The sequence below is a fragment of the Mollisia scopiformis genome, assembly GCF_001500285.1.
Source record: "Mollisia scopiformis unplaced genomic scaffold LY89scaffold_5, whole genome shotgun sequence".
Classification (NCBI taxonomy): domain Eukaryota; kingdom Fungi; phylum Ascomycota; class Leotiomycetes; order Helotiales; family Mollisiaceae; genus Mollisia; species Mollisia scopiformis.
In genome coordinates, this window is record NW_017263585.1 from 923,889 (window position 1) to 943,667 (window position 19,779).

Below are 19,779 nucleotides of genomic sequence, written 5' to 3' on the forward strand. Positions count from 1 at the left end.
CATCGAAGTTTTTGGCTTGTGGTCTCCTGATGGTAGTATAGTAGATAAGGCTTGTGATAGTTCGTGGTTAGTTTCTTTGCTCGTGGTACAATATGTCATAAACTAGTCCAACGGTTTTGTTGCACATTACATTAGTGTCATGTCACCAATTTAAGCATTCTCTTCGTAGCATGCGTACAAAAATGGTTCGAATTTCAAGTAACCAAAAACATGTTTAACCCAGTACCCTGCCACATGCACAAAACCATCAAACAAACCCCTCACCACTCCCAGTAACCCCGCTCGTTACACCAGCCTTTGGATCTAATCCACCACCTTCAACCTTCCTCCTAGCATCCCAATAGAGTCCAAAACACCACTCAACAACCTCATCGACGCCCCACCCCTCTCTCACAAGCCCGAGTTCCAACACCTCATTAACCTGCATCTCCACCATCCCGTACTCTTTCCATGCCATGCGGTACTTCGATGGTAACCCGCCGTTGTGTAACAGCGCTATGAGACCAGCTACGACTGTGTTCGCAGCAGCTAGACTAGTGATTATTATACTGGTCTTGTAGCTGAGAGATGATGTGGTAGCGCTGGTGCGAGCAACTGTTGAATCTGATGAGAAAGTAGATGTGGATATTGACCCCAAGGCTGTGAGGGAGGCGCCGAGAAGGAGTTGGATGATGAGAAAGGTGTTGAAGATCAAGGCTATGAGGAGGTATTGGTATCTGGAAATAGTGAGAGATCGGAGAACATCATGATAGAGACCTGGTGGTAGGTGTGATGGTGGCCATATGATATGCGTGGGTTGGATGAGGGAGTCGGGGTTCGAAGCAGAGGTAGCGCCGAGAGCAAGACGGACTGCTTGGAGGTCAGTGGGCGAGAGGCGTTTGTAGTTCTCGTTATTTGAATTTCCTGGTTTGGATTTCGGTGAAGGGGTTCTCGGTGTCTGGGCAATGGTGGCTGTCGATGATGGGTTTGTGGCCGGTATTGGCGGAGTCGGAGTTGATATGTTGGTGATATGATTTGCGGACATTGAGAAGGGATCTATCAAGAATTCTTCGTTCATTTCTCCTCAGGATTGGCTGAAATATTGACAGCCAGATGAAAACAGCTACTCAGTAGTTTAGGTTTTGGAGAAGCATCAGCTCTAAAGAGATTGGTAGTATTAAGAATAAGATCAGAATTGCGACAAAATAAAAGAGCAGCAACTCTAAAGAGTTTAATATACTTGGAATTCAAGCTTGGTCTTGTATATGAGGTCTTACAACCAACAAATTAAGAGAAGTCGGTCCCATATTCATCAACCTCGCTTGTGGGTATTTTGATACCTATTGGAAGTAAAGCGCGACTACAGTCAGCTTGAGGGGGGGGCTCTAAGCATTAGCTGCATGATACAGTAGGACTGCCCTAAAGGAAGCAAAACCGAAGATGGACACAAATCACTAGTAACGCGGAAGTAAGAAGTCTAGGTGCTCTGAGAAAAACTGTACAATAAAGACAGCAGCGTTAGGCATGACTCCCTCAAACTCAACGCTTGATAACCAGAATGAGACTGGAAACGCCCTTCAACACTTGCTTGTCTAGCAAGCCCAGCCGCCGTCTACGCCGTGGACCGAGCCTGAAATATAGGTACTCTCTGGTCCTAAGAGAAACGCGATGATGCTGGCTACTTCTTCCGCTGTGCCAAGCCGTTTGATAGCGCAAGGTGGCGTACCAACTGGTTCATCTGGAGTTGCTTCTTGAGCTTTTTGCAAGAGTGGAGTAAATATAGACCCCGGTGCAATGGCATTCACACGGATTCCACGGTCTCCGAATTCTTTAGCAGCAGATCGTGTGAGACCAACGACTCCGTGCTTACTTGCCACATATGCAGCACTTCCTGCGAAGCCTGCGCAACTTTGAGCTTCTGAGTTTCTTATTGAGATGGAGAACACTCACCCATCACTCCTTGAATTGAAGCAATGTTCACAATTGATCCTTGATCTGAAATCTTCCTCAGTTCCGCTCTCAAGCAATACATCATGCCCGTCAAATTGACGGCGATGATTCTGTCATACTCCTCATCTTCCAACTCCGTGATCTTTGTAATTCCATGCTGCTTCCCAATAATCCCGGCACAATTTGCAGCTCCATCCAAAACGCCATATTTCTCCACGATGTCGTTGATCCATTTGTCAACTGCCGCGCGATCTGTGACATCCAACTGGGTAACAGAGAAGGGAACCTTCAAGTTCGAAAAATGGTACTGTGTTGCATCGAGAGCTGATGGATCTCTGTCTGCTACACAGACCGTGGCACCACGAGATGAGATGAGCTTTGCGGTCGCTAAACCGATACCAGATGCACCTCCAGTGATAGCGATGATCTTGCCTTCCATGGACATCTTGGTCTCGTGGCTCGCAGGTGTTGTGGGAAGACAAATTAAAGTATTGTAATAGTGGTACAAGGAGAAGAAATCAAACGTATTTATCTATTTTATCTGTATAACACACTTGTGTTCATCTGAAGTGAGGCAGCACAGCACAGAATACCCCTCCTTCCCTTTTGGATGAAGCGTATGGAAGTGCGCTGAAAACGCTGTTGGCTCGTGGAAATAGTTATCGCCGAGGAAATGTGCATAAAACCTTGCATAAATGGGCTTATTTTTATGCGCTTTCCCCAGATTCTGGTTTGGTTTCACTTTTGCGGGTCGCATGACCGCATAGTCCCTCGGTCAGGATGGACTCGTCCGTCGACGGCGTGAATAAGCTTCGACTGTTTCATTTTGTGTACCATTTTATACCAAACTCTTTTTGAACACTTCATGGGCTTAGAAGCTTTTGGTTCTGCTACTTTTTACTGCTTACCTTCATGATTCAGAGCATTTGTTTCGAGAACAACAATAGCGGGGCTTGAGCTCTTGAAGGATTCCAGCTTCCACGATGCGCTGGACGACGTTTATTCTTGCTGCTTCTGCAGCTTTGCACGGAGCTGAAGCTTCGACTTTGACACCTCCTGTTATACCTCTTATTGTACGGAACCCATATCTGAGTACCTGGCTGGGCAATGCGAGGAACGACCCCTGGGAAAAGTGGCCGATATTCTGGACTGGGCAGGAGGTGGGACTGTCTATCCTTGCTGCAGTTCCAAGTTCGGACACAGTATTTCCACTGCTCGGCAGACCTCAGGATTCATTGCCAAAGTCCGGAGAGAGGTTGGTGCTTCAATTGATGGGATTGTCCAGGTGCTGATGAATGATTGAAATAGCTTCAATGTTTCTTACCCCACTTACTTGGGAGCTACTTTCGATGCTTCAACAACCAACCTGACCTATGAAATTCCATCAGGAAACTATGCTCATGATCCTGTCGAGCTCATCCTCTCCTTCCTCTCCCCGATTACTCCGACCTCGACTCTTCGACAAGCCATCCCAGCTTCATATTTAACTGTATATGTTGCTGGGAGCTTCGATGTTGATATCTACATTGACATGAACGGATTATGGGTCAGTGCCAACAGAGGGAATGAGATAGTTTGGGAGCTCAGCCAGGGTCCGAGTCCCGCAGCAAACAAGAAAGCTCCCTTGAAGACTTGGAAAGTCAAGAGGAGAGTAGAGCAGCTCCTGACCGAAGACGCCGATCGAGGAGAATGGGGAACACTCTACTTTACCGCTCCAGGAGATGTCCGCCATGAAGCTGGTACTTCTGCACTTCTTCGACAAAGATTCTCTCGAACTGGAACATTGCAGAATGTTGTCGATGGCAACTTCCGTTCAATTATGGACGAGGAGCCGGTATTTGCTTTCGCCAAGTCATTCAAGCTCAATGGTACCTCTGCTACAGGTAGCAAGAGCTATGACAGCGTTCTCTTCACGATTGCCCATGTCCAGGATCCAGTCATCCAATTCGCGTCGGCTCGAGGGATGACTTTGATGAAACCATTGTGGGCCTCATACTATCTGACAGCAGATGAAGTTCTCGATTTCCATTATCATGACTTCGACAAAGCTTTCAAATTGGCAAGTAACTACTCTGGACAGCTTGAGAAGGATGCATTAGTATCTGGCTCTGAGGATTATAAAGATATTCTTGCGCTAAGTGCTCGTCAAGTTCTGGGAGCTTGCAGCTTTGCTGGAACGCCTGACGATCCCGTCATCTTCTTCAAGGAAATATCATCAGATGGTAACATGAATACTGTCGATGTCATCTATCCTGCATTTCCGTTCTTCTTGTACACCAATCCAAAGTGGTTGGCTTGGCTAATGGAACCATTGATTGAGCACCAATTGAGCGGCCAGTATCCGTAAGTCTGCATCTAGAATAAGGCTATAGCTGTTACTAATTTGTGTTCAGGAATGATTATAGCATGCACGATCTTGGAGCTAGCTTTCCCAACGCAACAGGACATCCGGATGGCAGAGACGAATACATGCCCGTGGAAGAATGTGGAAACATGCTCATCATGGGTCTTGCTCTCGTCAACTCACTCAAGTACGACACTGAACCTGCAAGCATCTGGTCTGCTACAGGCAACCAAAAGCACATTGAATCTGCGACCGGCTCGATTTCCCTTTACGTCGATGCCGATGGAATGGATGATACATTTGGTGGCCCAATCTCAGCAAAAGGTGATAAGCAAGCACGCAAGTGGGTTGAGAAATCATACAAACTCTGGAAGCAATGGACTGGTTATCTCGTACGTGAGGCCTTAATTCCCAGCAATCAACTTTCAACAGACGATTTTGCTGGCTGGCTAGCAAATCAAACCAACCTTGCCTTGAAAGGTATTATTGGTATTCGAGCCATGTCTGAGATCTCGGAATTGGTTGGAGAAGATGCGGATGCGAAGTACTATCGCAATGTTTCCGAGACCTACATTAAGAAGTGGGAGCAAGAATTTGCCATGTCCAGAGAAGGCACCCATGCTAAATTGGCATATACATGGTTTGGCAGTTGGACAACTCTCTACAACCTGTTTGCAGACTCTCTACTATGCTTCCACTTGCCATCAAGCTCTGTGGAAGCACAAGCTGGACAGAAGCCTCTCATTGCCCCAGGCGCATCGAGAACTGGTTTTGTAGATTCCAAAATCTACAAGACTCAGAGTGACTGGTACCACAACGTCCGACAAAGATATGGCCTGCCACTGGACAGTCGACATCTATATGCAAAGAGTGATTGGGAATTCTTTGCTGTTGCTGTCTCAAGCAAACAAGTACGAGAGGAAATAGTGGACTCCATCGCTCTATGGGTGAATGAAACCTCAACGGATCTACCATTGACGGATTTGTACGACACAGAAGGAGACGGTGGATTCCCAGGCATTGCCTTCAAGGCTAGACCTGTGGTTGGTGGTCACTTTGCATTTTTGGCTCTGGAGCGCGCTTGTGGTGGAAAGGCTGTCGAGGCTCTCAGCTTCTTGGATGACGAGCCGGCAAAGGAATTTGTTGGTGGAGGAGGACGTGATGGTGAATTGTAGACCAACATACAAAAGTGAATAGCAAGCAACGAATACATAAAGAGCAGAAATGAGCCTCTTCTATTTGCATACCCTAACATCTCTCGTCACAACCTTTGCCGCGTGGACACGTGATCATTCACCACAGGAGACAAAGAAGAACCACAGACACGATAACAGAAGATTGCAGTCGAAAGGTACTCGTATTTTAAAAGTCCAAATAGACCCTTACCACTGAGTAGACCTTACGATTGCGCTTGCTGAGAAAATAATCGGATTGTTTCAGCCTGGGGATTGCCGCTAGGCAACAAGCGACTAGCGCCATTTGACAAACCATAAATTGTTTTTGCGTACTGACCCTGCGCAACCTCAACGAGACACATCAACCTCTTCGATTGTGATACCATTCCGCAAACTTTTCATCGTCGATCTCTTCTGACAACCTTCTTTCCATCGATCTGCGATATCTGAGCAACCTTTCGCTCTTGTATCCCCACGATAACTCTTAAAGATCCTTCGACCTATTCAGCTCTCCTTTACACCTGTCAACATTCAACAAGTCCTTCGCAATGGCTTCCATGGATTACGAGAACGAGAACGGTACGCGTGAGTACGGTATGCAGTCTTCCCACTGTCCCCATCTTCTTTATTCCTCTTCCCATCGCTCTGCGAATGCGATACTGACCTTTGACGCGCAGACGAGGCTCCCCGTTACGAGCGTGATCGCAGCGCATCTCCTCGCCCAACTCGTCGCAATGAAAGCCCTCGAGGCAATCCCCGTCGCTCTGCTTCCCCTAATGGCAACGGCCACACCGAGTCTCGGTTCGTACCACCTCGCCTTTGATTGTCACAACTTCTAACACCTTGCAGTGGTCCTCCCAAGGGTGATCGTGGTGCTCCTCAAGATGATGGTGCCGTCAACCCAGGTTCCAACCTGTTCGTCACCGGTATCCATCCACGCCTCTCCGAGCAAGAGGTCACTCGTCTCTTCGAGAAATACGGTGACGTCGAGAAGTGCCAGATCATGCTTGATCCCCATACGAAGGAGTCTCGTGGTTTCGGTTTCGTCAAGATGGTCACTGCTGATCAAGCTGATGCCGCCAAGGAGGGTCTTCAGGGTGAGGTTATCGAGGGTCGTACCTTGAGCATCGAGAAGGCTCGTCGCTCCCGACCTCGTACCCCAACCCCGGGCAAGTACTTCGGTCCACCAAAGAGAGGCTAGTATTCCCATTTCCCTTTGGTCTTCACACTAACTAATGCTATAGAAGATGACCCTCGCCACGGCCCTCCAGGAGGAGGTCGTTATGGAGACCGCTACGATGACCGCCGCCGCGGAGGCTATGGTGGACGTGATTATGATCGTGGCTACGGTGGAGGACGCCGAGACGATCGTGAACGCGGATATGGCAGAGACCGTGATGACTATGCTCCTCGCAACATCGACCGCTACTCCCGTGATGATCGATACGGCCGCGGTGGTGATGACCGACGTGGAGGTGGTGGCGGATACTCTGATCGTTATGAGCGTGGCGAACGTGGCTCAGCTCGCGATGCCGCTCCACCAGCCGCCTATGGTGATCCAGCTCCTCGTGGAGAGGCCCGGGAACCATACGGAGGTAGAGGCTTCGATGAAGATCGATTCTCCCGTCGTGAATATTGATTGCTGACCAAACCAGGTGGTGAGCGCCCTGCTCGTTAAACTGCACGATCTCGACTTTGCACGACAAGGGCTTTGGATCTGCGGCTTTCATTGATGCAGGTGCACTTCCACTGGTGCATTCTTTCTCATTTGTCTTCATCAGGGTCCAAAGCTGCGAGCGGCGGAACAAAAAGCGTGTCATTTCACTTTCGACAGATCGAGCGATAATGCGGTCATTCATGACTTCTACGGATGGATTTTCTTTCTGCTTTTATCATAGGTCTCTTCGGCACGACGTTCGGTCATTCGGGCGGGTACAGCATTGAGAACGATCCCATGAGGGGATTCGGTATCTTTCCCTGGAAGGTTCTTTCACATCACGATCAGCCCTGAGATTCAGCACCATCATGTCCCCTTGTACCACTATTCAGCTATTGCTGAGCTTCTTTCACCATAAAATTTCGGCCCTTCCGCCTTGCTTTTCGAAGCTGTCTCGACTTCGTCGTCTCTCGTCTTTAGTCGCCAGAGCAGAAATTCGAAAGCACACAAAGCCTCAACCTCAATTCCGTGATCAACATTATTTCCACTCGCATTCGAGCACTAATTCGCAGCGACTTTCCCAACGTGCTTCTCGATTGTCCGATATCCGATGCCTTGATAATGCACATGCCTTGTCCCCGCCATCTTGTGCGCTATAACCCTGATTAGGCAACTTATCGTAAAAGATTTCCCCTCAATATATCGCCATTCCAATTATATCCAGAAATCACGCATGAAACACCACCTTGAGCTCTCGCCAATTCAATGCTTGAAGCTCTGGACCCTGGTCAAATCAGCTCACATTCTCAGTAAGATGAAAAACCAGCGAGCAAATAAGGTAATTCCTCAAACATGTAAATATGGTGGCTGATATTACCTACCCTTGCAGGAGCTGATTCGTTGGACAATGAATGCCAAGCTTGAGAATGCTATACAATTTTGCTACTTTTTATTGACAAACAGAGATTTCAATAGGCTCACTGGCCAGTCTCGAGTTGTTTTGGGAATGTCATTGGTGACTGACAAAGTGAGATTGGCGCACGCTAGGTATGTCAGGGGGGAGAAGGAATGTGTGGCGCTCAGGGGTCCAGTTCGCCAGAGACATCTTTGGTCTTAGACCTAGATCCATACTTGATAAGTAATACAATGAATTATCCAGATGTCTTGATGCTCTTTATTCTTGCTTCTTGCTCTCGCTACTGCTTACCGCATTAAGGTTCCTTTTCCAGAACAAGTGTAATCTCCTATTCGTTAACGTAGCATAAGGTCCAAAAGTCCATCTTCTGGAAGAACCATATCAAGAGTCGACGATGGACATTCAGCTGCCACGAGTCTTCTGATATGGAGGATCATTTCGCAAGATTCGGATGATTGAAATTTATTCACTGGTTGAGTTTGCCAGCAAACTATCATTTCTCCTTGCTTTCAATGCTTTTTATCTGTCGCTGGTCTCAACGTTTTGGTTCACGCTTGAGACTTAGTCCATTTATATTGTCCGACAAACTTTGGAACAATAATTATATCGTATCCTAATTTCTACAGTATTGTCCAGAAGTGCTCATTTTCTCTTTTCATGCCCACACCGGTAACTTACTCTTTCCAGCATCACTCCATTTTGGTTGTAAGGATTTGAAGGTATTGCGACTGAAAAATGAATAAACTTCCATTTCTACTTTACATTTCTCCACATATTTATCATTGAAAGTCTCAATGATCCTAGGACAAGAGTATGCTTTTAACCCTACTATGCTTCTCCAAACATTTTGAGCCTGATGAACTACAGAATGTCCTCAAGGCTGAAGGACAATCAGAGTTGAAACGGCTGTATTAACAATTCCGAAGAAAGACCAGCTACCCAGTTACTCCGGAACATCTCGCTACTGTCTTTCATAAGTGGCACGCGGGAATCGACGAGCTCTTACATCGGTCAAGAAGGCTAATGATCGCCACTCGGAGCACTGGCACACGATAGGCCAAGTACATCATCAGAGACCAGCAAGCACTCGAAGAGGAGGACATGCCCCGCGTCTCGTGTCTTCTGGCGGCAGATACGTATCTGTAAGTACAAATCAGCCTAAAATCCAAAGACAAAATGAATTTAATGAGGATCGAGTCACGTGTGTATCTAATTAGATAGATGGAGGAAGTTGCAAGTGCCATGATCTCGAAGACTTCTTCACTCTTCATATCTCTTTTACTTTCCAACTCTGCTTTCTCAATTTCGTAGACTTGTTATTTGCTGCTATTATTAAGTAATGTTTAACTCTCTTGAATCAAGTTCTGTCAGCGATTTCCATAGTTCGGCCGAGTGCACTGTGCGCGTTCTGCGCGGATTGTGCATTTTGCGCTTTCTGCTGAGAAGCCGTCTGCAGTCACGAAATATGAAATGAAATGGTCAGAACTTTAATTCGTTCTGAGATTCCTCGAACGAAACCGGAGACGATCGAAGCTGTAGAAGTACTGCCTTCCAAGATCCAGCCGTCATGGCCTCCCAAGACAAATTTGAACCCTGGTCGATTCTACTTCAAGATCAAACACCCAGAACAATTCATCCCCAAAAGAGCTCAAGTTGCTTCATCTGCAGAAATAGATAACACGCAGAGCATCGGGCTTTTGTAAGACAGGAAAGTTTCGGGAACAAATGAGTCACGATTGATCAAACTTTGAAATGTATGACCCGGAAGCATTGTCTGAACGCCATCACCTCGCCTCAGCAGTCTGCAACTTTGGAACCTCCTGTTTCGCATGGCATCTCGAGTCATATTTCACACATATCGGGCTCCAAAAGATGTCTGAAATTTGCGAATTGGTGAGAAACTCGAGTTGTGTTTCGATATGCCTTGCTGGGCTCTAGGCACACGAGGTCTAATGTTCTCTCAAAGATGCTGGCTCGCGCAGAGAGGAGAAGCATGTTCATTACCAAGAATGGATATGTTGGACCTTTGGGCCTGCTCCGGAATTGGCGGGGATGGGTCATTGTGTTGTGGTTGTGAAAAGGGGGAAGACACCATTTGTGCCGGGGAATAGGGGAGGTGAGAAGTGAGAGTTGATTGGTGATTGGTGATTTTTATGTGCATGGGATCATGCGTGGAGACGCAGTCGAGGAGAAGAAGTGCATGAAGGTGGAGATCATATGAGGGGTCTATAAGTCCGTGGGAAATGCTGTTAGCCAACACTTACTACCACTAAGACGCCATAACGTCCACTTGGAAGTAGGGTAAGACAACCTCCTGTTGCAGAATGAATTACAATTATCAGACGTTCAAGAATTAAGTCATGTGTGACATATTAGAAGACTGCCTGGGTGAGGCTTATTTTCGTTGGATGAACGAAAAAGGACTTTAGAGAGGGAAAAGACTTGGAGTCACTATATTAATTTGAACTTGCATCTTACGAGGCTCAGTGAGTGTAACAGACCCTATCAGATGCCCTCGGGGCTTTAGAGCCTGCTGTCATACTCTCAACAAATTTCTGTCGGTTTTGTGCCAATTATGTAAGGCTGGGTCGTCTACATTCGACTGTGATTGGACAATGTCCATATGCCCCAGTGAGGCTGAGCTCGCAAGGACTACATATCAACTCAACTGCAAAATTCTTTCCGTTGGTACCGGACCAAATCTGTACGCTTCTTGGTAATCAAGAATTGTAGCTCCCATAATAAAAAATATTATATACTTCACGAGACGAGCAGGCTGAGTCGGCGGCCTGGTACGCGACCTCAAAGGATGCGAATCACAGCCTCTATGGAACGTCAGCTCAAGATTACCCAGAAGCGATTTTTGGACGTCCCTGTAATACGATCGAATCTGCAAGATCCGGGACCTGCATTGCGAACATATGTGGAAGAAGATTTTCCCGCACTTGCCGTTCAGCCACGAAGACCTTCCTTTCCATTTGTGGACGATATTGAGTATAACATTGAGTTTTGGGATACGGGGGCTGGAAAAGAGACTCTAGCGAGGTCGCACCTCTATACTCGCGATGCTTCCGATCAAAAGCTTAATACAAACGCACCAATCGATACACCTTAATCAGACCCCTCTCTGCACACAGTGTCGAATCACAAAGGACAGCAACCCTACGCCCAAGTTCAGCCTGAGACCGAAGCACAGACGGTGGACCCAACGCCTAACCATCGTGCCCCTTGTCAGCTTGATTCAACTGAATGTGGGTCCTCGGCGGGAACTTTAAACAATGCCTTCAAGAGTAGGACTTCTACAGGACCTCAGTCAACTGTCCCAACCTCGCTGTTCGACCCTGGATCTTCGAAAGCACAGAACCGTACTGCAACCCAAGGGACAAATGCGTTACTTACAAATATAGCTAACACGAGTGCTGACGCGGAGCAAGAGGTGACCCAGAAAGCTGACTGGGACGACCGATCGATGATATCCTCTATGATCCTATTGGATTCAAAGCAGAGACAAGATATCATTAAAAAGTTCGTGGACGCAATTCTGAACGAGTTACCTAGAGTTCCTTCGACCCTTCATGATTACCCACAGTCAAGGAAATTGTTCCAGGGACGCTTCCAAATTCTACTGAAATGTTACTCGGACCAGGTAAAGGCTGATGCTGGTCGGGGAGCACGAAAACAAGCCACCAAACAGATTCGATTCCTACGCCGGGATATCACAAGACACTTTGAACAAACGATCAAAGTAAATGGCGTTAATTTAAAGAGCCAGCGTATATATCCGATCATAGTTAAACAGGCTGAGCAGATAAATCTTTCAGAGAAAACGTGGGCACAAAAGGTCGACGATTGGAAAGTGTTGCTAGCGAGTGAGGATCCAGTGTATCAAAAGGCTGACAATGATCTATACGACACAAAACTCCCCTCAAGTCATATTGAAGCATTCAGCATCGCCGACAGAGGCTCGCTTTCCTGTCCAGGATCGCTATATGAATTCATCGATACCGATTCAAGCAGTGAAAGTGAGGTCATTGAGATAGTCCACACTACTAGTGGAGAAGACAGAGATATATATGAGTTCTTAACTACTCACCAGGCATTTCAAGTGTTACTCGTGCAATTGCAGGGACTTGTTGAACGTTACTATGGCAATCAGATGGTAGTAGTTCAAAACCGTGTCCTCGATTCTCTTCGCAGCCCTCTGACTAAAGACAACCCTAATTCTGGAAGTCATAGTGCAATGTTCTGTCTTGACTGGGATGTCTTGGCGTTTCTCCAGGAGCAGTATCCTGCTGGTCTTGCTCAGGACCTTGGATCTGTTCTCACAATTACTGGCCAAGCGTCGGATGCTTATATGTCGACTATCCGCAACTACCTAGAGTATGCGTGGCCTCAATGTCCACTGGCTCTACTTGAAGCACTTCAAGGTGCCATCACTAAATATGCCGAGGAAGAAACTTCAAGGTGTAAGTGTATTCTCTCAATTTTTTAGACTTCATCCAAAGCTATTCCATGACTGAAACTAGTTACAGCAATATTTTTCTCTCTTCCAAAAAGCGGGATCATAGTGAGCATCTTGGAGAAGTCCATCCTAGTGACTGGATCCGAAGATTTTGTCGTTACGATGGCGCAGCAGATTGCTTGGTTTGTTTCTGCTTGTCAAGCGTCTCCCACAGGGCTTGGGACATCTTACGTTTCAATTAATGAAAGTGCGTCACGTTTCGGTCTCCCTTTGCGTACCTTTATCGTCTCTGCTGAGATAGAATTCCTCACAACCGACGATCCTGGAAGTTGCTGGAACGAGGTTGTTGGAAGGTCTACCATAGCGACTGGATTTCCAATCCCAGAGCGTCTCCACAGCGACAAAGGCTTAGAAGTCCAGCTGGAAGTTATGGCTGGCCTAGGTGGTGTAACAGTCGCAACTGAGTTCGACGGTGGGTATCTACTCAAAGCGAGGTCGATAGCATTTGTGCCTGTAGAGCGCAAGGGAAACTCAGTGCAGTGGCATCTTGTGAAGACGGATGCAAAAAGAATAATGTATAGGGACATTGCTGAAATTTGTCCTGTGCGGCTACTTGTCGATGTTCTGGATCAAGAGAGCTTAACGTCCACCAGGGCATTTCTTGGATGGTGCTCCGGATCAATCAATACCCTTGGTGAGTTCGTTTTTTAGAAGTACCCAAACATAGACTATGTTCTTACCAAGTCCCACACATCTAACTCACGTTAAAATTCTTGTAGGAACAAATATTGCCAACTACAGTGGTGTTGGGTTTTCCAATGCAAATAAGCCGTCAGGAAGAGTCGTCGCTTTGACTGGGATAAGTGTAGGATTTTCGCACATTGTAACAGGCCAGGCGTCGTTTGCATTTGGTCAGCATAATGGGCCATATACTGCGTCTGCACCTTATTGGTATCTGGACGTCCTCGAAGCTGCCAAAGACATACATGTCATTATACAGTGCGTAACAATCTACCGTTGTTTTAAGGACTTTCATGAATCCGAGATCTCGAAACACCATTGGGGAGAGAGCTCGTATCTTTTATTCTCTGGTATCGCAATTTTAGCAATGCTAACTTGTGAATAGAGACATGGAACAAAGGCGAGCATGGCAGACAGATGGTGAGAGGGCCATACTCCATATGATACTTCACAACCAGGCGATGAATCTACAGGAGATCAAAGGCAAATTAGTCGAACTTCAGAAAGCAGACTCGAGGTCACCATCGTCCGTTCGTGCAGCTATGATTCAAAATGCTAACACTGTTGTCATGAATGATCTACATATGGATAAACGAGAAGTGAGCGACAAATTATTTCGAGACTTGGTTGGAGACATGTACACTAGACTGGAAGGATTGGAAGGCAATGCCGAGAAAGTAACCCTTGCGGGAATCGAACTGAAGCTCGATTGGAGAAGGCGAGTTCAAGGCTTCGAATATAAGGATCTGGTCCAGAAGAAGCACAAGATGTTCATCAAGAGAGCGGAGTTACGGAAGACTTGTGGTCAATGACCTGAGTTTGCGCGAGAAATTGGTGCTGTGGTCCTGTTTGGGGCGAATTTTGGAGAAGTCTTTCAACCGGATGACCGTTCCGGTCTCTGCTCATTGTTCCACACCGTACCACAAGGGAATGACTACCTGGCTATTGAAATGGCCACTCTTCGAAGACTGTATTCCGAACACGGCTCTGAGCATACTCAACAGCAGGTGACTACTGTAGGCACGCAGTGGCATCGCTCCAAACATCTTTTCGAGCCATGCACTCCGTCGAGGTACGAGGACAGTCCTAATCCCCATTTATGCAAGTGCGAGCGTATTCAGGAGTTCGCACCGAAGAACGCTTTTGGACGAATTAAAGTCCCCGGCAAACTTCCACATTCTGGTGCAGTTATATTCGGTCAAGGTTCTTCCCCCTGGTCTAAAGACTTGACATCCTCCTGGTCAAGTATCCGAGACTCCTTAAGAGGACCGGCAATTGAATTAAGAAACCGAAATGAGGCGTTGGAACGTGCCTCCGATCGAACGCAGAGACTTTCGTTGAGCGAATCCCCATATTCAAGACCAAAGGAAGAGACACGAGAGCCATCCTTGCGTGTCACGGAGGATGCTCCTCAGAAGATAGCCCGGAGCACAGTTGTGCATGATACATACCCAAGGACGACACGACCAGCTTCCAAAACAGCCCGGTACGTATCTTTCCAGTCATCCAATCAGACCACAGGAAGTTCCAGCACAGAGCGGAGCTCGCGTACAAGTACAACAGATGCAGGCTATCGAACACCGGCGACATCCTATAATGCAGGATCGAACACTGATTGTACGATAAATCCCTCGACAATAAACAGGACTTCGAATCAACGACGTTATACCAACAATCTCGAAAAAGAAGACCAATATCAGCTGCAAGGCGGCTCTCACCCCAACCCGAACATTGTTGCAGGCAAGAGCAAGCGTGTTCAGTATTGCGATATGACCAAATGCACATTACCATCTCTTTCTCAATATGCCATGAAAACCATGGGGCGTCCTAGGCCGAGCTTTATATGCCAGGAAGAGGAGGAAGAGGAAGAAGCAGAGGGTGATGAAGCTTTAACAAAAACCTGTGTTCTTCCTCCGGACCTCAAGATCAAACAAGTGTGCCCGCAACCACAATTTGAAACTCGTGGTAGCCATATTTTGACATTGGCTGCCACTTCGAGCGCAGCAACCTCACAAACTGGGATACAGCAGCCTCCTGTATTGCGCAGAAAACGGGCTTTTAAGAGGGATATTGCAGAGGTTGAATCTCCTACTAAGAATTGAACACGTTGCTATCGGAGAGAAGTCACTGCATTGCTGAAGGAAGGTGAATCGTTAGAATTGTATTACTGGAAGAACATGGATGAATGAGACGAAGGATACAGAGTGAACATGCACGACTTTGCGCCTTTCCTCCCGCAAGCCAGATGGAAGCCATCGCTTCAGGATCAGGGCCGCTAGTCAAGTTTGGTTCGCGGAAAGAGTACCAAATTATCATTTGACAAACGATTTGAGCTGTGGGTTCAATCTAGATGAGTAAGTATGGAGGCCTATCTGCCCTTGTTTACTCTTTTGGTTACACAAGATATCAATACTGTAAAGACTGGAATATAAGATAATTTGTTCCAGAGTTCTTCGGACAATATAAGTGGAAAATGCAAAATCTTCGAGATGGAATGGGATTGGCGTCGTTCTTACACCACTGCATATTTTGAATCTTACTTAAGCGGCTCGCACATGGGGCTTAGCCCACTCAAATCGCCCCTCGAACTCTGGTAGTACAACATTCTCGTATATCCCAATTTTCTCCTTAGTAAAGTAGCTTTTGGTTCCTGTAATATTGATGATATGTAGGTCAAAACAGCTACGCAGCCACAGGGAGCACTCGGGACGAAGCCTCACATTGGAGCGATGAAATGGGGAAGCAAATGCAATTTAGTGCTCGTTTTTGGGAATCTACTTTACATAAGGCAGGAAATCTGCTCCGGGTATCTTCTCGCTCTTAACTCAATCATATCTCATCATGCAAGTCAAGATACCAAAGAGGTCCACCTCAAATCGTAAGCAAACAGTGGTTCTGTCCGCAGGTCGTCATGTAGTTCGTGTTGTTCATCGTCAATTCGTGTCGTGGTTATTCTCAACAAATCTGCTTGTCGAAGTATTGCTGCAAGAAGTGCCTTGTTGTTCATCTCAAAATCCAACTGCGTTGGGTAACTCATTCAGTCTGTCATGCAAAATCAAACAGGGAAGGAAGTAGTATCAGATCCAGTTGCCGTCGACACGAATGTTGGAATCTGAGGCGAGGCTGCTGTTGTCTGGAGTGTTCTCATTAAGTGAATCGGTGCGTGCCTGTGTCTTGTGCTTGTACCAACTTGTCGATTTTCTTTTGATCGCACTGCCTAGACTGCTAGCCTTCTCAGCTATCATTCTCTTCGCAAGGGTGGAATTTGGAGTGGCGCCTCCTAGGCTTTCTAGCGAAAGCATAGAACTATGAGGTAATGGTGTGCGAGACATCCACTCTGACTCCGACAGCGACTCCGACACTCTCACCGCAGCCACTTCTTGAGTCCTCAAAACGTCCACCGATTCTTTACGCTTTGGAAACGAAACAGCGGTCTTGGAACGAGGCATGGGTAATGGCAAGGGTAGCTTCATAAATGTAGAGCGTCGGGGCCTGCGAACTGTGACGTTAGGCAGCGAGGACGACGGGTACAGATCGGTTGGTGAAGGAGTAGTGGTTTCTTCTTGCTTGAAGAAAGCACTGGGTGACCCAACTGGCTTTCTCTTGATAACGTTGGACATGCCACTGGGAAGGAGATTTGACAACAATGGCTTACGCGGAAGCATCGGTGACGACTCTTCAATAATTGGCAGTGGAGAAGTTTTCTCGAAAGCAGAGATCTTGGGCGGAGTGATAATTAGGTCGCTAGCTTCCATAGGGTCAGAATCTGAATTCAAAGAGGGGACTTGGACAGGGCTGGCGAGAAGAACTTCGACCATCTGTGCTACACCAACTTCAGGTTCTGGAGACACGCTATCACGATCAATATAAGGCAACAGAGAAGGAGTGACAGAAGGAGCCCTTGAGGTCGTTGACGAAGATCTTGAATGAAGCTTTTTGGAGCTTTTGCGAAGCGGGATCTCGGGCAGTGGTCTGTTCAGAAAGTCGTCTAGCGCGCCTTGTCGAATTTCTCTTGGGCGCGGAGATCCTGCTGGAGATGTGGTTCCACGCAGTTTCGAGTCCGAGAACTTAGAAGAAGGAGCGGTGGGTCTGCGTCGGCGGATCCTAAGTGGGGAAACCTCAACCTCAGCCTCAAAGCTGAATTCACCACCGGTATGCTTGGGAGCCTGAGGAGTGCTGTCGAAGTCTGCAAAGTCCTCCATATCTTCGGTATCGTCGAACCAGGAATCGCCTGCAAAAGCTGGGAGTGATGGTACACAGTCTTCGCACGGAGGGTGGGGCCTGTTTAGGAACGTAAGATCTTGGCTCTGTACCTCTAACATAGCTTTGAGTTCTTCCGGCAGAAGCTTTCGTTGTGGCTGCATCAATATGCGTGGGTGATCCGATGGTATGAGCTCTAGCATTTCAAGACTCTCCCATGATCGATAATGAAACTTGAATACAACAAACGGAGACTTATTCGCATCCTTCAGGTGCCAATCGTAGAACTTTGCTTCTGCTGGATTTTCATGGAGGCCCTCGCCAGGTGTTCTATACCATCCAGGTTAGCAAATGAACAGGTCACCAAGATCGAGTCATTTGCACAGTTGGGAGTTCGGATAACTTACATAATGCCATAGTCTTGTTGATCTCTCCAAACTTCAGGGTCAGGAAGCTTTCTCCGGCGTCCTTGAGCTCGGAAGCACAACACTTCGATAAGCCCTCCATCGTTGATAACAGAGCGTTGCTTGTCAGCGCCAGCGAAGTAGAAAGCTCGTTTCTCCAGACCCATGTTCTTCCAGATCTCGCCATTATTTTCATAGTTCCAGTCCGAACTTGGGTCGAACAGTCCATGCATTACTTGTCCGCTGGGTTTCTTCTTCGCGTCGACACCAAAAGATGCGATATGTCTACCATTCATAAACAACTTGAAGTAATACCACTTTGAATTTGCCAACGCAGACTTGTCAATGTTGTATCGAAGCCAGAATCGCGCGCCTGTTGTCACTATTAGTCTTGCGTGACATGTTCTTGATTCCAAACCTACCTGCAGTCGAGGGGATGTAAACAGAACATGTTGTGTTCCTGCCCAGGAGAGCATCGGCTTTGCTGACCGCGGAAACTGCAGGAGGTGACCAATCTACTACGCTGCTGACTCGTTTCGGGCTTCGATGGGTGGATTGAGAGCTCTCGGGGTGTGGGAATTCTGGATGTATCGCCAATTCGAGTTGCGATAACACCTCGAACTGAATACCCAGATGGGTCGGCATTGCCCCAGAGAGATCGAGTTGCTGTGATGTGCTGGCAATGGCAAAGAGTAGAAAAGAAGAATATTTGCGGACTGGAGATTGGGTTGTTTCTAGATCGAGGTCAACGAGCAGGTAGCCTCGCCTAGGTTATCGGAAGATTTTTGAGCGCCAGACAACAGAGGTGAAATGACAGCAGATGTAGCCTTGTGAAAGTGATACAGGAAGAGAATGTAGAGTGTTCGAATCTCTGATACCGACACTCATGAAAAAAGTGTAGCAAGAAGTATTTCAGCGGCTTGGTGTCGGGAGTTTTCAATATTGCAGCCCAGAGGCTGACAGCAATTGATCAGATGGATTTGAAGAAACGAAATTTGGGAATGAGAAGAAGACGAAACCTCGACGCTTGCAACTAAGCTAAATTTAAAGGTGAAGTTGAGTTGGAATCGCACATGAGTTACTAGGAGATTCGGCTTCGGAAATATGAATTACCGTAACAAACAATCGATCACTTACGTATGGCTTCAACATCCCTCCGAATATATTGGAATCAGTGCACCGCTGCACACCAGGGCCAGGCTAGGTTTTCCGCGGCAATTCATCAGAGAGAATGCGCAGACCAAACGCATACAACTAGCACTTTTCTTCCGAGCGGCTTTACTGTATGGTAGCTCATATTCCGCTGAGAGTATGTCTACTCAAAAAACCCCACTGAAACAATGCTTGTCATGATGATTCTTGCAATGCTTCCATTTCCCTATGTACAACGCCCTCTGGGACTTTCTGCACCAGCTCAATTGCCCAGCACAGCTTTGGTATCCTCTTCCTTGTCTAGCAGACCCAAATTTCTTATCGCGCCGACTTTCGGTGCATCGTCTCGAGGGTGGGCAGCTTCGGCTTTTCTATATGCCGTTTGTAATGCCCGTACTCGTGTGGCCTGGCAAAGTAGGTCATTGTCAGTAGCCATTCTCTATAGTCTGATTTCCGCTATCATAGACCAAAACCCACCTCCTTCTTGTGATGTAAACACTCATAGTAGTCCTCCAGTACCGGAACACACTTCTTCTTTCCCGAATCATCGTCCGAGTTGGTGTTCACGACATAGCATGCAAGAACCTCCTGCCAGAAGGGAAAGCAACGTGACGGACCTAAGAACTTTATTAGCAATTGAACCGCAGGCAACATCTTTGGCAGCCAGATGAAGCTTGCGATGAGATCATGTACTTGCCCCCGTTGAGTCCGTAGCCGGAAGACATCTTTGTGGTCTATTGTGGTATGCTTTGTGGTTGTTGCTTTAGGGTGAGGTTCAATGTCGCGGCGGAAGAGCTCG

At 47.1% G+C, this 19,779-nt stretch overlaps 8 protein-coding genes across 8 annotated transcripts; 4 read left to right on the plus strand and 4 right to left on the minus strand.

Moving 5' to 3' along the window:
* Positions 1-319: 319 nt before the first annotated feature.
* LY89DRAFT_551756 (uncharacterized protein) lies at positions 320-874 on the minus strand (the record flags this gene model as incomplete). Its single annotated transcript, XM_018208311.1, has 2 exons — positions 320-581; positions 633-874. Coding segments are annotated over 2 exons (504 nt in total), but the record flags the coding sequence as incomplete, so codon positions are not given.
* A 327-nt stretch (positions 875-1,201) lies between these two features.
* LY89DRAFT_609684 (NAD(P)-binding protein) lies at positions 1,202-2,523 on the minus strand. Its single transcript, XM_018210527.1, has 2 exons — positions 1,930-2,523; positions 1,202-1,879 (listed from the first exon to the last, which is right to left on the minus strand). Exons 1-2 carry the CDS (start codon positions 2,372-2,374, stop codon positions 1,572-1,574), a joined length of 753 nt encoding a protein of 250 aa, XP_018075537.1. The 5' UTR covers positions 2,375-2,523; the 3' UTR covers positions 1,202-1,571.
* Positions 2,524-2,694: 171 nt separating this feature from the next.
* On the plus strand, positions 2,695-5,495 carry LY89DRAFT_715447 (DUF1793-domain-containing protein). Its single transcript, XM_018218207.1, has 3 exons — positions 2,695-3,184; positions 3,238-4,272; positions 4,323-5,495. Exons 1-3 carry the CDS (start codon positions 2,913-2,915, stop codon positions 5,446-5,448), a joined length of 2,433 nt encoding a protein of 810 aa, XP_018075538.1. The 5' UTR covers positions 2,695-2,912; the 3' UTR covers positions 5,449-5,495.
* A 385-nt stretch (positions 5,496-5,880) lies between these two features.
* Positions 5,881-7,280, plus strand: LY89DRAFT_429210 (RNA-binding domain-containing protein). The gene is made up of 4 exons (XM_018207457.1): positions 5,881-6,042; positions 6,126-6,249; positions 6,298-6,644; positions 6,696-7,280. The coding sequence occupies exons 1-4, from the start codon at positions 5,997-5,999 to the stop codon at positions 7,085-7,087; spliced, it is 909 nt and encodes a 302-aa protein (XP_018075539.1). The 5' UTR covers positions 5,881-5,996; the 3' UTR covers positions 7,088-7,280.
* A 4,033-nt stretch (positions 7,281-11,313) lies between these two features.
* Positions 11,314-14,081, plus strand: LY89DRAFT_429259 (uncharacterized protein). Its single transcript, XM_018207458.1, has 4 exons — positions 11,314-12,487; positions 12,554-13,177; positions 13,263-13,482; positions 13,610-14,081. The coding sequence occupies exons 1-4, from the start codon at positions 11,491-11,493 to the stop codon at positions 14,034-14,036; spliced, it is 2,268 nt and encodes a 755-aa protein (XP_018075540.1). The 5' UTR covers positions 11,314-11,490; the 3' UTR covers positions 14,037-14,081.
* Positions 14,082-14,174: 93 nt separating this feature from the next.
* Positions 14,175-15,326, plus strand: LY89DRAFT_729978 (uncharacterized protein; the record flags this gene model as incomplete). The annotated part of the gene is made up of 1 exon (XM_018219423.1): positions 14,175-15,326. The coding sequence occupies one exon, from the start codon at positions 14,175-14,177 to the stop codon at positions 15,324-15,326; it is 1,152 nt and encodes a 383-aa protein (XP_018075541.1).
* A 659-nt stretch (positions 15,327-15,985) lies between these two features.
* LY89DRAFT_778796 (uncharacterized protein) lies at positions 15,986-18,473 on the minus strand (the record flags this gene model as incomplete). Its single annotated transcript, XM_018222243.1, has 3 exons — positions 15,986-17,754; positions 17,832-18,201; positions 18,251-18,473. The coding sequence occupies 3 exons, from the start codon at positions 18,471-18,473 to the stop codon at positions 16,302-16,304; spliced, it is 2,046 nt and encodes a 681-aa protein (XP_018075542.1). The 3' UTR covers positions 15,986-16,301.
* A 548-nt stretch (positions 18,474-19,021) lies between these two features.
* On the minus strand, positions 19,022-19,705 carry LY89DRAFT_705081 (uncharacterized protein; the record flags this gene model as incomplete). Its single annotated transcript, XM_018217425.1, has 3 exons — positions 19,022-19,386; positions 19,458-19,597; positions 19,678-19,705. 3 exons carry the CDS (start codon positions 19,703-19,705, stop codon positions 19,243-19,245), a joined length of 312 nt encoding a protein of 103 aa, XP_018075543.1. The 3' UTR covers positions 19,022-19,242.
* Positions 19,706-19,779: the final 74 nt, after the last annotated feature.

Excerpts from the sequence above, each read along its gene's own strand:
- LY89DRAFT_609684 (XM_018210527.1), bottom strand. The coding sequence starts at position 2,374 with ATGTCCATGGAAGGCAAGATCATCGCTATCACTGGAGGTGCATCTGGT. Across the intron at positions 1,880-1,929 it reads TTCAATTCAAGGAGTGATGG|GCTTCGCAGGAAGTGCTGCA; the intron begins GTGAGTGTTCTC and ends AAAGTTGCGCAG.
- LY89DRAFT_715447 (XM_018218207.1), top strand. The coding sequence starts at position 2,913 with ATGCGCTGGACGACGTTTATTCTTGCTGCTTCTGCAGCTTTGCACGGA. Across the intron at positions 3,185-3,237 it reads TTGCCAAAGTCCGGAGAGAG|CTTCAATGTTTCTTACCCCA; the intron begins GTTGGTGCTTCA and ends TGATTGAAATAG. Across the intron at positions 4,273-4,322 it reads CAATTGAGCGGCCAGTATCC|GAATGATTATAGCATGCACG; the intron begins GTAAGTCTGCAT and ends ATTTGTGTTCAG.
- LY89DRAFT_429210 (XM_018207457.1), top strand. The coding sequence starts at position 5,997 with ATGGCTTCCATGGATTACGAGAACGAGAACGGTACGCGTGAGTACG. Across the intron at positions 6,043-6,125 it reads GAACGGTACGCGTGAGTACG|ACGAGGCTCCCCGTTACGAG; the intron begins GTATGCAGTCTT and ends TTTGACGCGCAG. Across the intron at positions 6,250-6,297 it reads AACGGCCACACCGAGTCTCG|TGGTCCTCCCAAGGGTGATC; the intron begins GTTCGTACCACC and ends AACACCTTGCAG.
- LY89DRAFT_429259 (XM_018207458.1), top strand. The coding sequence starts at position 11,491 with ATGATATCCTCTATGATCCTATTGGATTCAAAGCAGAGACAAGATATC. Across the intron at positions 13,178-13,262 it reads CGGATCAATCAATACCCTTG|GAACAAATATTGCCAACTAC; the intron begins GTGAGTTCGTTT and ends AAATTCTTGTAG. Across the intron at positions 13,483-13,609 it reads GACATACATGTCATTATACA|AGACATGGAACAAAGGCGAG; the intron begins GTGCGTAACAAT and ends ACTTGTGAATAG.